General features: G+C 41.3%; 1 protein-coding gene across 6 annotated transcripts in view; it reads right to left on the bottom strand.

Annotated features, from left to right (window-relative positions):
* The window catches only part of LOC125768583 (sodium/potassium-transporting ATPase subunit beta-1-interacting protein), a 50,572-nt gene that overhangs the window by 3,421 nt on the left and 32,235 nt on the right, over positions 1 to 14,916 (bottom strand). For 3 of the 6 annotated variants that reach the window (XM_049436447.1, XM_049436450.1, XM_049436449.1), the window contains exons 4-7: positions 14,065 to 14,145; positions 10,367 to 10,564; positions 10,227 to 10,287; positions 4,670 to 4,724 (exon numbers count right to left, since the gene is read on the bottom strand). In XM_049436447.1, coding sequence (XP_049292404.1) covers positions 4,670 to 4,724; positions 10,227 to 10,287; positions 10,367 to 10,564; positions 14,065 to 14,145 — 395 coding nt within the window. Of the gene's footprint in view, positions 1 to 348; positions 4,725 to 10,226; positions 10,288 to 10,366; positions 10,565 to 14,064; positions 14,146 to 14,916 lie in introns of those variants that run through there. The other 3 variants (XM_049436445.1, XM_049436446.1, XM_049436448.1) reach the window with 2 other exon arrangements.

Raw genomic sequence — 14,916 nt, forward strand, 5'->3', positions numbered from 1 at the left:
CGTGGTTATGTGCTTAGTTTCATTATTTAAATCAATGATTAACGATATGCTATACTGAGAAAGTGTGTGTAAATTGTGTCATTGACAAAATGTGTGATTGGAAAATAAATAAATTTAATTAATATCATAAACGATTACTTTCCTTTTTGCAAGTACAAATCTACTGTAATTGTAACCTTCTACATATGCTTTTTTATGTAAATCATAAAACATTTACATTAATTATTACTTGAGTTACCGTTTATCTAAACAAATAAAATATATAAAAAAAACTGTACAATAAGAAATCCAAATGTAATAACTTTTATGATTTCCACACCTCGAAAATAAATAGAATTACTCCCCAAATTTATGTTTTTCTTCACCTTTGTCTGGCATCTTTTGTTTTTTTATTTATATTCATTGCTTTCATTTCGTTGAACGCCACTGAGCTTTAATTTATCGAAACAAAAAAAATAAACCGAACGGCTTTGAAGCCAAAAATTAAAACAACATTAAAACACATAGTAAGAGAACCCCGTCTCGTTGATACGGGTTTTTGATTCAGCTCATTCTATACCTACAGTCACAATAAGGAAGTCTGTATTATATATATAGGAATAAATTCTCGCAATTAAATCACTATCACTATTGCAGTTCGTTCCACTACATTCCTTTCTGTATGCTTTGTACATTCGACGCATTCGAACGAATGATAAAAGTGTCATAAGCAACATTATCGTGTGCTTCAATGAGAGAAAAAACCGAAATAAATCGAATAATGGTGCTTGTTAACGGTTCGCTAGATGTAATATAGAAAAAAAACCGCCTTAAACTAAATTGATAATAAAACACATACACACCTTTGCTTCGTTCATCTAGTCTACTATTTATCTCTACTTTGCTTGTACGTCCTATAATGCTTTTTTCCCCTCAACCGCTAGTAGCGTCCGAACGGCGTTGAGTGGGCTTTGGTTTGCGACATTATCGAACTGTCGCCCGTGGCAAGATTATTTCGTTACACATACTATTTTGTCCTTTGCGAATGCGTCTCGCACTAATTTGGCTAGAATACGGCTGATGTTGCGCTTTTGGCTACTGCTGCTACCGATAACATGCTTTCTCTAGTTCGTTCCGCTAAACAGACGACGATATAACAATTTGCTATGGAACAAATAAAAACATGGTTGTTGTTTTTTTTATTTCCTGGGCGCGCTTGTGAATCATTTTCGTTGAAGGAGATAATTCGTACCAATTTCCTATTACTTACTGGCTACTAGAAAAAAACAAAACAGACCCTATATAACACAGTCATATTTAATAACGATAATTCGATAGGAACGATCCTCGGGTACGTTCTTCGAGTGATAGGAAAATTCAGAACAGTACGATCATCTATCCGCTACGATGCATATATAGAATAACACTAACTAGTTCACAACGGAGTCACGACGGCAATGGAGCAATATTTGTTTAAGTAATCCCTGTACTAATAAAACAAGACAAAACATCTTTCTACAAAAAGTCTGCTCTCAATATTTATATTGTATACCAAACTCAAACACACACAAAAAAATGTCTTACTTTTTCCTAAGGACTTTGTTGTAGACATTATTTAAGGAACATTATCTAATTTCGGAGAACTTTCAGTATAACGAACGCTTAGAAAGGATATCGCAAGAGACAGGCAAATATGGGTTCTACGCTTCGTAAAAACAAAACATTTTACATACTATTTGTGTAAGTTATAGTTACCAAACGTTCAATGCGTGGTAGTAAAATAAATGTAAAGAAATAACATTCTAACTTAATGGCGCCTTCACAAGCTCACTCTCTCCCTCAGTGATACACACTTGCCATTGATTCGAACGCTCAATGCTGCATATCAGTAAATCAAACAAAAACATTTGGTTTTAATTGTAAAATTTTTCCACTCAAATCAAATCCGTTTCTATCTCATTAACTTTTTCTCCAAATCGTGCAAGAGAAAAAGCAGAAATATGCGCCAGTGTTCGAATAGTAGAATCATTGTAGAAAGGGATACTTCTATTCTGGTTTTACAAAACCTAATCTATCGTCTTACTGCTTGGTAGCATTTACAGTCACAGTCCGCTTGTCATTAATTTGCCTCCCCGTGCCGTCCGCACGAAAAGCCATTCCCCATTCCGAATGGCAAATCCTTGGATGGAAATTAATACCATAAATCGTGGATGCGACAAAACCGCGCGACCTAAGTTCCCCGCTAAGTGCCATCACGCAACACTTCTTCATGGAAGAAGTAATCTCACACCATCGTCTTCCAACACAACCACACGTGCCTATAGATAGTCCCGGGAACCTCCAACAGTTCCCACGCAAAAGCTCAATTCTAACGCGTTGATGGCACGGCACGGTTTGAAAGGAGGTCGTAACAGATGGATAAAATTCACGAAATACAAGAATCAACAACAACTTCACTCAAAGAACGAAAAAAAACATAAGAAAATATAGAATTCATCCAGTTCTAAACCATCATTAGTCGGTACGAACGCGATGGAACGGAGGGTATTAGGTAGTGACACAATAATTTCACTCACAAAACCACTGCTTTCCACACAAACGTCGTTGTATCGACGTTGGTCGATACACAACCCAACATGTTGGCGACACGCTGCTTCCTGTGTGAAAAAAAGGCCCATGTAAACGGGGAAGGGTGAGAAAGTTTCAGAGAAGTTCAGGAGTATCGGGTAGACAGGAAATTCATTCGTAACGCCAGCGCGGCGACTTGTTTCCGCCATCAATAATTCACTGTCCCGAAGGACTCTTCGATTCCTTCTCCCTCGCCTGCCGGGAGAGTGAGAAACATTCTTCACGACACAAGACACATTGGCGCCTTCTTATTCGCGCTTAAATCTAATTCCCTGGATGCTCCAGGATCACGTAATCCGGATAGGCACCATTATTGCTACAGAACGATCGTGGTCGCTGTTGCTGTTGGTGGTGATGATGATGATGATGTCCGGAGCCACTACCGTTCGCCCCAAATGTTCGTCCCGGGCGGCGACTTCGATAAGCTAACCGATCCTGTGACTTTGCCCGATGCATCACCATCACCGGAATGCCGGACGGCGGTGTGTTGTTATTACGCTGGAACCCACCAGGTAGTGCGGGGAAGTTATTGTTCTCCGGTGGAGACGATGGCACCGCGGCTGCACAGTATCCAAGCGGTTTTACCCCAACCGGGCCACCATACTCGCGGATTTGATCACATTGGTTAGCGGTGCTTGGTAGACGTCCACTGCTACCACTACGCGGCCCTGGTCCACGATCGGGTATACCCACCCCTTGACCGTGATTGTTGTTCAGCGCATTACCTCCTCCTGGACCGTTTCCATTGTGACGGCGCGCGATACGATTCAGGTTTGGTGATCGCGTTAGGTAGGCATTATTCGTGGCCGATCCCGCATCGGATCCCTTGCGCTGATAGTGCTGAGGTAGAGGAGGTACTTGCGGCACTGGTGATCCTCGACCATTCCACGAGCATTCCTTTTCGGCAGGTCCTGCCGATCCGCTACCACTCGACACAACCACTCCGACCAGAGAGTTACGCTTTTGAGGTGTCGAACTACCCAGCTGTTGGGCGGACCCACTCAGCAGCAGTAATCGGCGACCATCATCCTCACCCGGAGTACCTCCATCAGCTCCGGACGCTCCTCCCCGATATCCGGGACGTCCCATCACAACGTTATTGAAGGGATTGCTGATACCGAAGTTAGCGGCCCGTGCCTGATAGGATGAGGCACTTCTCGGTATGAAGAATGTGTCATCCTCCGGATCTGGTGTTCGGTGTCCTTGAAAGCCACCATCACCGTACCTGAGGATGCTCACACTGCTGCTATTCTTTCGCAGTGGGTTATTGTTCAGGATCGCTGTATGATCTCTTCCACCGGAGGATGTCGCCTTGCTGAAGCTAGAATTCCTGCTGAGACCTCTCGCCGGTACTGTTGGTGGTGGGGACGACTCAGAGCTATCTTGATGCTGCAGCAAGATCACTCGCGATCCTCCACTGTTGATGCTGTTGGTGCTACTCAGCTTCGTCAGCAGGTTGCCAGCATTCCCTGCGCCCATACCCTGCTGACCACTAGCCGTGCTGTTCTGATGGTGAACATTGTGGTGGTGGTGATGGTGTTGGTTGTGGTAGTTGTTGTTGTTGTTGTTGGTGGTGGTGGTGTGAGCATTGTGCAGACTCTGGGGACTGCTGTGGATGTTCGTGAACGTGGATGACGGTGAGGATGAGGATGACAGGAGTGTGTTAGTATTCGAGGGTGAGTGATTGCTGTTACTGGGGGGCGGACCGTGCCCATTTAGCTTTGCCTTCAGCACGTCACCGAAGCTGCCACTAATGCCGGTGTTATTGCGCATTATTGCCCCACCGGATGGAGGATTATTGGGCAACGAGTGATTCGGCAGGGATGATGATGGATGTTTGCACTGGTCTTTGGTGTGATTTGAACGATCAAACCCAACACCACCAGTACCATCTCCGTCCTCTCCTCCTCCTCCTCCTCCTACACCTCCTCCACTTCCCTCTATACCATTGCTACCACCATTGCTAGCCGTTAGCAGCAGCAGCTTAGCGCTGCTGGCCGCTTGCTTTAGCTGTGTCGAGTTGGCACTGTTGGTGGTTGGTAAACTACTATAGCTCACGTACATCGGATGCACGGCCGTGTGCTGCGGACTCTTCGCGTCTCCACCCATAAAATCGACTGCAAAATAGATACCGTCCGGTAGGCGGTAGAGACAGGTTGACAGTTGTGGACAGGTAGTAGGTAGTAGAAGAAGTGTGGTAGTAGTAGTAGTAGTAGTAGTGTCAGATCAGTACCATAGCGAAACGGTACCGGTTAGGAGAAAACGAAAGAGAAAAGAAATACAATTAAGAAATGCAAGAAGATACGAATAAAGATATGTTGGAATGTAAACGGAAACAGGAACAGCGAAAAACGATGAGAAAGATGAAGCATCCGATTACATGACGACAGTCTAAACCGCGCATGGGAAACAGTGAGATAACAGTGAAACGAAACAAAAGAATGTAACAAATTTATTCTATCGCCTGTGCTGCAATTTCTTGCCGCCTTAAGGTGCGACTGAGATGATAATTATTGTAACAGCACCGTTACAAAGGGACATCGACAGTGAATAAATATAAAATCAAGACAAAGGTATTTACAAACACCGAAACACTGCATCATTCAACAGTAACAACATTGAAAAGTTGCACTTAATATGCAAAACAAAATAATAACACCTCTTTAACTGTTCATCACAATGAAAATGAAAACCATGATATGTATCGTGCACGTGCTGATGGATGGAAATGGACGAAGCGTGGTGACGATGTTGGTTTTGTGTTGATGGTGAAGATGGATTTATAACGAAATTTACATACGCAAAACAAACGCCAGAATTATGTTACATGTTGCCTGGAGGGAAATTTTGTTAAAAAAAAATATTGATTTCACAACACAACAATAATATTGGACATTATTTACAAAGTGTTTGGACAGTCAGCTACAACTCAATAGCATGCTCAGCTCTTTCGTTCAACTTTTGACCAAAACGAGTTCTCCATACGCCTCATTATTTTAATCAAAGTCCATAAATAAAATAATAAGCATCAGTTATTGGACAGTCAACAGGTTAAAACTCGAATCATTATTATATTGCCATCTGTTCTTTACACCTCGAAAAAACTAACCTCATAACTGTTTTCACATAATATTATTTAGAAACATAGAAAGACATCCGTGTTCAAAAATGTTTTTCAAACGCAGTTCAACACAGTTCCTTCATACGATAAAACACGATCAATAGTATATGGTTATCGATCTTCACATCGCTATCCGTGCTGAATATTGCATTAATCGGAAAGACTACTCGGTTATCCAACCGTTCACATTAAGTGGACATGATATGTAGCCAAATATGCATTATGTATTAATGCGAACAAAAACACATTAACAGCACACTCTATTAAACCTAGAGAGATCGTTTAATATTGTTGGCAAAACATTGTATTCTTCATACCATAAATAGTCAAATGTCGTCTACTAACCGGTGACGGCTCAATCCCGGGTCAAGCACGACATCAATTGCACCTTCTGCACTCACCTGCGCTTCGGGGGGGATGCAACAAACAGAATGATTATAAATCGTACACCGTTTCATATGTATGAAAATTTAAACATCTTCCATCCACCTTCAGTCGCTTCCCGTTGCACGGTCGGGAAATGCTTTCCACACTGCCTGCATTATGCTGGTGGCTCGCACACACGGGACGGGTCTATGCGGCCTTCAATTATTAATCGTTATTGGCGTCGACTCCTTTGCTTGATCACGGGTTTATGTGTGGGCTCTATACCAAAAACGATTGAAGCTTTTGTGTTGAACAGGCGTACACGTACCACGCTCGGGAAGCATGCTGCTCGGGGGAACGAATGAACGGATTTGATCAATTTTTGGCTCGAAATTGATTTTCAACACGAAACAGGTCGCTGCACACAAGGCGAGCGGGTTATAAAAATCTGTACACCCACAGCAGACGATAAGAAGAATACAAAAACCGCTAAAGCCAAGGATCGTTCCCGTTGTTACGCTGTAAGCATCCTCAGCGTTAAAAAGGCGTTAAGCAACCACCGAACGCCGGAAAAGACGTTTGCGACGATACCAACTCCACCTTCGCCATGGCAAATGTAAAGCGGATGGATATGTGTGCGCTGTGAAGAATGCAAATCATTCACTTTAATCCTTCACAGGCTCTTCCGGGAAGCAACCACTCACCGTAGGGGCGGGAGGATTTGGTAGGATGAACCGTAAAAGCCACAGAGCGCATTACCTCTTCCGGTAGCCTAAGAGTGGGTACGGTATGCGAAAGAGAAAAACACACGTTTTTAGGCACGATTATTTTTGGGGGGTTTCTTGTTTGTTCCTTTACTGTAAAGCCAATAAAAACGCTCAAAACACATCCCCGAGCAGAAGGTCTAAATCTATTCCAAATGCGATAATTTAACCGATAAGCATAGATCAGCTGAAAAGGTTAAATAAAAAGAGGAAGCAGAAAGAAGGATTTGGATAGATTTATGATACGATAACATAAAATCTAGAAAAAAAAAACAATTGATCGATTTGAAATAAACAATGAATCGATGTGTAGAAGCCCTTATAAATATATTTTCTTTGAAGTATTTTATTTAAAGCATTATTTATTTTCATCCAAAAAAAATATAAAAACCACGACCCAAAGAATCATAACTTTTTCAATTTCACACAAATTCTCCATGTCAATGTTTTGGCAAAAAAAAAACGCAGAGAAACATACGAGCAGCACTTGGCAAGCGCCAAGCAACACTACAAGTCATCCGGAAGCCTACAAAACTTAAAAACCAAAGTTATACTTTTGTTGACGTCATCCTCAGGCACTTTTGTGCAAAAGTCAATCACACACAACTGGCCTATTTCCAGCCTGGTGGAAAGGCACTTCCGTGATACTACGGTAGAAGGTGACACGCGGTTTCAAAAAAGCAAGCACAAAACAAGAGCTAGCGCAATCCCCCAAATGAACCGGCGGGTGGGGGTCCAGTTTCGCAGGATTATGTGCGCATTTTTTCGCAGCAATGTCACGTTTTCGTTCGGGACGGTGTGAAAACTGCACCCGCTTGTCACACACTTGGCCGTCCTTTGACCCATGCACAGGGCAAGGAACTAATGCCCCTGGTGGAAAATAGGGATTTGTGAAGTAGAACTAACTTTATGTCACAATCGTGCCGGTAGAGAGAAGAATTAAATAAAATTAAGATATTCTTCACTCTTGTGAGGTAAATGGACAAATAAATATATAATTTATTTAACGAACAAAATGGGATGAATAATCAATACAGAATGCAATGTAAACTGTTCAGGCATTTCATCAAAAATTCCAATCGGAAATACGAACAAAAAATCCATCTTCTGGCACACAACATTTAACGACAAAACGAATGAAGTCACGAAGGTAGGATAAAAAAAACCCGAGGCTATAGCCTGTTCTGCCTTTGCTTTTCTGTTTTCATTTTCGCTCGAAGTCATTCGACCAAGTTAGCAGTGGTAAAGCTTTGGTCTCCTAAGAGGAAGAATCTCTGGCAAGACATTTACCTTCGTTCAAACTTCTCACAACTCCTCTTCATAAAGTGAAGGATGCACCACAACACTGGGGCAATGCAATTGCTGACCTCAGAACCGAGAACTGGCTCCATATCCGTAACCCATCCGAAAGCATTCAAGCAATGTTATACCGACTCGAGTAGACTAACTCACTCACACTACCGGGCAGAAGTGTAATATCGAAAAAATTTAATCTACATTTATGATGTCGCATCGTTGCGTACCGTGCGTACCATGATGGGCTTTTTGCCAATGTTGGGCTAAATAAGCAATGTTTGGTGGAGGATGGAGGACATTTTTTTTTCGCACACATTTCCTTTTCTCTTTTCCATTCAGCAGTGAAGTGAGGTGCATGCAGCAAGATGAAAATAATTCACCCTTTTTGCACTGACACTGGATGAACCAGTTTTAAATAGTTTTTGGAATGTAAGAGATTCAAGCAGAAAACTTTTTACAAATTTATGATAGTATACAAACCAAAATTAGGTTGCGCATGAGTTACATTGAGTTGAAAGTGAATAATTTACTATCAAAAAATAATAATCTTTTGGAGTAAAAAACAATGAACCTTTTCACCGTTTTTCACACACCAATCGGGAAAAATCTTTCCCAAAACAGAAACGGAAGCAAATTTAGGAGCTGCACAAAAAAAAACTGTTATTCCTACATCAGCATTGCGGTTCACGGCTCATCCCAGTCCCAGTCGACTGAAACGCATCTTACGTTGCATCGACGCATAACAATGGTCTGAGCAGAAGCTTCGGACGAATCCGGACGTTACACGACGGTGAACTTACGCGCGTAACTAGAATAATTTTCGTTTACTTCCGTATACTGTAAATGCCACGCCGTGAGTCATGCGTGTAATTTTCTACCCGAAGTGATTTGTTTCTCACTTCCCGTTGTACATGGCAGTACACGGTAACCATTGTTCTGTTCGTAGGGTGGTATCGTGGTTTGTAAATGCTTCCTCCGTGTGCCGATAGTTTGTGTGGAGGCCTATTTACACCGGAGAACAAAGACCGTTCAATCAGCTCTCTTGTGGATGATGTGTTTTAACGACCTATCGCTGCCTATCAGTCTTTCCAACGATCCCACTTGAGATATGATACGACTTCCTACAGCAAGTGAGAGACAGCGATGATGCTTACTTTCCGCATCATAAACATGCCTTGACATCATGCGATTATTAGTGCGCGGACTTTCTGTAATCTGCAATAACGTTGTACTAGAAATGTTTGATAAAAAAACACATATTGTTCAATTGAAAAATAATAATTACAATTATTGTTAAGAAATGACACATCACTTTTCCACAAATTCTATCCATTAAGTACGTCCCATTACAAACCCTTCTAATGTCCCAGCTAAATACGTTCTACTGCCCTAGTTTTTCCTGAGCTACTCCCACATATCTGACAATAATAGCTACTTGGTACCTAATTTAAGATTATTTTATTAGCCTCACCGATATGACAAAAGCACATGAGACTGCTATTTGTAGTTCCGAATGCGCACTGGGAATTAAACCTCCTTTCCCAACAAAAAAAAACAACGACTAAAGAAGAATATAAAGAAGAACCTTCTCTGCATGCGCTGCCAACGATAACGATTTGCTAGGAGCTTCTGCTCCTAATTGGCTACCCAGACTCCAATAGCACGCACCCGATGAGTGATTACTTTCTCGAACGGATTAGATACGATTAGAACACAAACTGCCTAGATACATGCTGCTCCTTCAAGCCAAAGATGGTGTACAGTACGAACAGAGCTGATGAAGATTGTTAGTGATATGAGTGATTATGAGCCTAACACAGAGGTGCCGTATTAGTAGTAATGAGAGAAAGCAGTGTGAAGATTTCGCTGCTTCAGCGAAATATACAAAAAATGGAGAGAAGCTAGTTGTTAAATGTCGTTGATAAGACGCAAACGAAACGAATTCCAAATTCAACACGGTTCAAAAACAACGAGTCAAAAGGTATCCTACACTGGACGGAACAAAGGACAATCGGCAAAGGATCAAGGGTTACGGATGGATCGAAAGCACCAGTATAAGAACGATTACTTACAGCTGTCATCCTCATCGAGAAACGTTTGTCCCAGGCAGATTGCTCCAAATATTCCAAACACCTGCAACGGAAAAAATACGAGTTTTTGATTGAGTTAAATTCAAACTACATATAAATGTGTATGAGTTGTTAATACATACCGCTAGTGCGCAATGAATCCCCGAATGTACCACCTCCACGATGTGGTACTCCAGCAGACAACCATCAACCTTTTCCGGCCGTACTGGCCGGTACGGATCCTCCGATGTAATATTGGTGGGATAGGTAGGTCGGCAACCGTAGCCGTTCTCCTCAAACCAGGACACGCTGCCCGTTCCCAAATTCAATAAATCACTATCCTGTTTGTTTTGTAAGGTAAACAAAGAAAACGTATTACAAAGTTTGTTGACGAAAGAAAATATCCTAAATATACAATAACAAAAAGCTATAAATCAAATTATGGTAAAGAAATTTTATAGAAAGTCCTCAAAGAGGGGACAAAACATGTGAGACATTATTTTATATTTTAAGTCACCATTTCATTCAAATTATAGATATTTTTAGTGTAGTTAAATTTGAGTAAAAAAAATGAACCTCAAACAAAATGCTTTCAAAACTTTGAAAAAAATAATAATATATTTCTCCGTAAAAAAAAACACATACATCTGGGTAGCATGTGATAATGCAACCATAAATTATGCCTTATAAATTATCCCACCGAATGGATTCACTCAGGCAACCACCATACTTTCGGCGTTTGTATTATCATTAGACTGAAAGCAACAACTACCAAAAATATCCTTTTTCTGACCTTTCGCACAATCGAAGTCTCGAAGGTCAGCTTTCGTTAGCAAGCCACCTTCATCAAAGTGCCAAAGAATCAGAGCTAGTGTTCTTTAACCAAACCAACTCTTAGTGATCGGCAGCCCAGACCAGCTGGAAACTTCTTGCGATGTGAAATCTTTTGATTGACGATGGCAGTGGGTGTCGTAAAGATTTCCGAAATACCACATAAAACGCACGAAAGTATGGCAATCAAACAAAAGCACTGCAGGGCACTGTGCCACCGATGTAGCAACATTTCGGCCACTTTTGGGTAAATGGTTTCGTTACATATTGGATATGTTTCGTGAGAATATCTTTGAATGATTTCAGGTTAAAATAAAACTAGATGCCGAATGTCTTTGTTAGTGGAACCTTTTTGGGGAATGTATTTGATGTTAAATGGACGATAAAACACTGGACAAAAGAAAGTCTTGTATTATATAAACTACATTTCAGGAGTTCAGGAGTTAATCTTAGTTCTCAAAAATTAAAACGAATTCAAGAAACTATTAACATACTAGAACACAATAGAATAAGTACATACTAGAAACCTCAAAGTGTAGCGCATTACAGTCCATTAGATCGATTGGTATTGTTGCGTGTAATCTATTTTCAACATTCACTACCAATCTCCAAATGCAATCGTCAAATTAAATCACAAGCTACAAAATGACAATGGCCTCAGTCACGAAAATGCCTTTTCTATTTTGTGAAAATTCAATTTCTACCACGCTTTACACGATGCACACATGAAACATATGGCGAGTCAGAAATTGGTACAGCTGGAGCACAAAATCTGCTGCAAAATTGGACAACCCGTTTATCATCAATCTCACCAACGGGCATATGTTGTCGCGTAACATTGGATGAAAGACGAAACACACCTCAGACTGAGTGGCGTCTGCAGCGTCGAATAAAGGAACAACAACGCGCCAACAGGACCACCAGCTAGCAACCAACCCGGGTGAACCCAACCACGTCTGTGACGTAACATTTTACGACCATCCGCCCAAGTGCCCAAGACACCCGCACACTTCCAGCAAGCTGTACCGTGCAAAGCAGCGCTGTAAAAAAGGACACCGAAACGAAGGACACCGAACTGCACGCGGTAGAAACGTCTTTGCTAACCAGTCAAGCGTACTCAGTTGGTCCCCTTGGGAGTCGGCCACACAGTTATTTCTGACTTTGCCTGTTGCCCTCTCTCTCTCTTCTCGATCCGAAAAACCCGTCTGGTGGCTGGCTGGTGGACTTGCACGTGAAGGACCTGAAACCGACTACATAGTTCGGGTCAAGGTCATTGGAATTCCGCAATGCCATCGAAACACTTTCTCCATCTCATGCGCTCTTATGCTCACGTTCCTATGCGCACACTCACTCACTCGCATACCCGTGAGTGTTCGCCGTTCGAACGTTCTGACGTCATACCGGTATCCAATCAACCCTGTGAAGATGTAGTGAGCTCTTACTGCGCTAATGGGAAATGTTGTCCCGAAATGGTTTGGGAACCGTTTTGGGTTTTTTTTTCGGGCTGGGTTTTGTGGTACAATGCTGTTTACAAGAGTTGCTTTCGCCACAACAATACCATCAGAGGTGAAGGAGCGATGGTTTCCAATTATGGAAAGTTGCATCGATGGTTGTTTTCGTAGGGCAGGAGACTGCAGCAATCGTTGGATGGTGACCCTTTTTAGGACGGTCTGCAGAACGCGGTATACGCTGGTCGTTGATTGAACCTGGTCATGCAAAGAAACCGAAGTCATAACCATTTTAGTCTATCGATTCCTGTGGCGAACCGTCCCAACAACGCTATGGAACGTTGGGATTTGCAGGTAAGCGATAGAAAGTACCTTGCCTGTACAATATCTCAACCCGTAATGAAGCCTAATGGACAGCATTATGGTGAAAGCACCGTAAGACCTACAAGCCTAAAGCTTCAGTCCATTGCAGTTCACAAACTGGCGTGATGATGGCACGGGTCGAAGATTTCCACATCTTGGCATGGTTCCAAATAAATAGCGACAAGAGAGGCTCATTTTACTCTGCCGGTTGGAACTTACAACAATGCAACTACTTCTGGTTTGGCCACAAACAGTGAAATAGTGTAGAGAGGAAGAGAAAAGCACAGCAGACAGTAATGCTCAAAGTAGAATCGAAAATATATATAAAAAAATATATATGATCGTCTAGACAAGATTTTAGTGCGATGCCTGATGGTATAGCGTGATGATAACGTTTATCGGCTAATGAGATTACTGCTTGCCATTAGCATTCCCGATCTCAATAGCCAGCGAATAAGCAAAAGAGTTCCAGTCGTGAACTGGTGAATTGTCCTTAAGACCGTGTAAGCAATCGTGTAACTTCAAACATGTTGACAAAGAAAAGGAATAAAAAGGACACTCCAAAGCAAGAAGTTTATTTATTGGAAAAGTCCACCACTTGTAGCGGGATTTTCTCATTTCCGATCAGGCGATCGATGCAGAAACATAAGTACAAGGAGACAAACTTTTGGGCAAATGGATAAGTTGAGAGAGAGAGAGAGGGATATCCATTTCCTGCTGATGTTAATGAAGAATTCTAATTACAGTATAGTGTCGGTATGGTGAAACTTTGATTAAATTCTCTATGGTATATAGCTGGATGTGATAAAGCAGTTATCTATCTGGAGTTTTTGTGGTATATTCTTATACATTTCTCAATTTCTCAAGCAACTTTCCCTTTTGATGTCGTTTGACAAAATTTGAATCAGTTTTTTTGTAAGCAAAAAAAACCTTCTACCAGTCATTAGAAAGGTTTGATAGACTTTTTTGCTTATTTTAAAAATTGTAATTAAAGGAAAAAATCAATTAAATGAAAAATAGAGTGAAATATAGAGCATTGCCATGATCTTGAGGTTCGGTGATCGCTCTAGAATACCGAATGTTTGCGATTGAATCACATATCATCAAGAATTATCATCTTCAACAACTAACTAATATTAATAAAAACAAACTTTTGCAATTAAAAATAAACTTTAAATGTTGATCTAAATAGTACTTACCCTATCTAAAATTCCTATGTTTAGGTAAAAGCATATTAGGAAGATGTTCCATCCTAACCACAGCAGACTCCACACAGTGTACTGAAATTGATAAAAAGATTAGAAAAAAATTAAAACTTTATCTAAACATTACTAAACATGTTTCTTAAATCTGTACCAATATCAGCAACATTCAAACTATAAACCAAAAAAACCAATGCAAAACCCCCCGTTAAAGATCTGTTTTACGACAGCTTAAAGCCATAAAATTAGTTCACCATGTCAAAAAGTCAAAGACATCGAAACGAAACGTCGTCCATTGTGGACGTCTTCGTCATCTTCGTACACCGTCGTCAACAGTCTGTGTTGTCAGTGAGCTATTAAGTGCGCCCCGTTTCGGCCCACTTGTAAAGGATGAAAACCTTTGGCATCGGAAAAACGGGGGGGGGAAATTTAATTCCACAAACCGACGCCACCACGCGTTGATGACACATTTGCACGTGGTTTTAGTATTACGCTTGTACCGGTTCCGGTGTCAGTTACGGTTGGTAATACCGAACGACAAGATGGAAAAGCTACGAAACGGGGTATTTTAGTTGGAAAATTTCATGCCGAGGGAAGCTGACTTTTGTGCTCGGGGTCTTTTGCCGCGGTCATTGTCGTTGTCGTACCGTCATTAGCAAGGAATATGTTTTTCTTTTCTTATGTTTTTGTTGTTGCTTTCTTCAAACAAGCGCCCAACAAAAGGGTTCAAGAAACTTGAGCAAAAACTCAAACGAAACCTCTCGTAACGATTTTAACCCTGTGGAGAGATGATTATTTATAAAACTCTAAATATAATAACTTAACTACATGTATTCTTAGCACTCAGTT

Source organism: Anopheles funestus, chromosome 3RL (assembly GCF_943734845.2).
Source record: "Anopheles funestus chromosome 3RL, idAnoFuneDA-416_04, whole genome shotgun sequence".
Lineage (NCBI taxonomy): Eukaryota > Metazoa > Arthropoda > Insecta > Diptera > Culicidae > Anopheles > Anopheles funestus.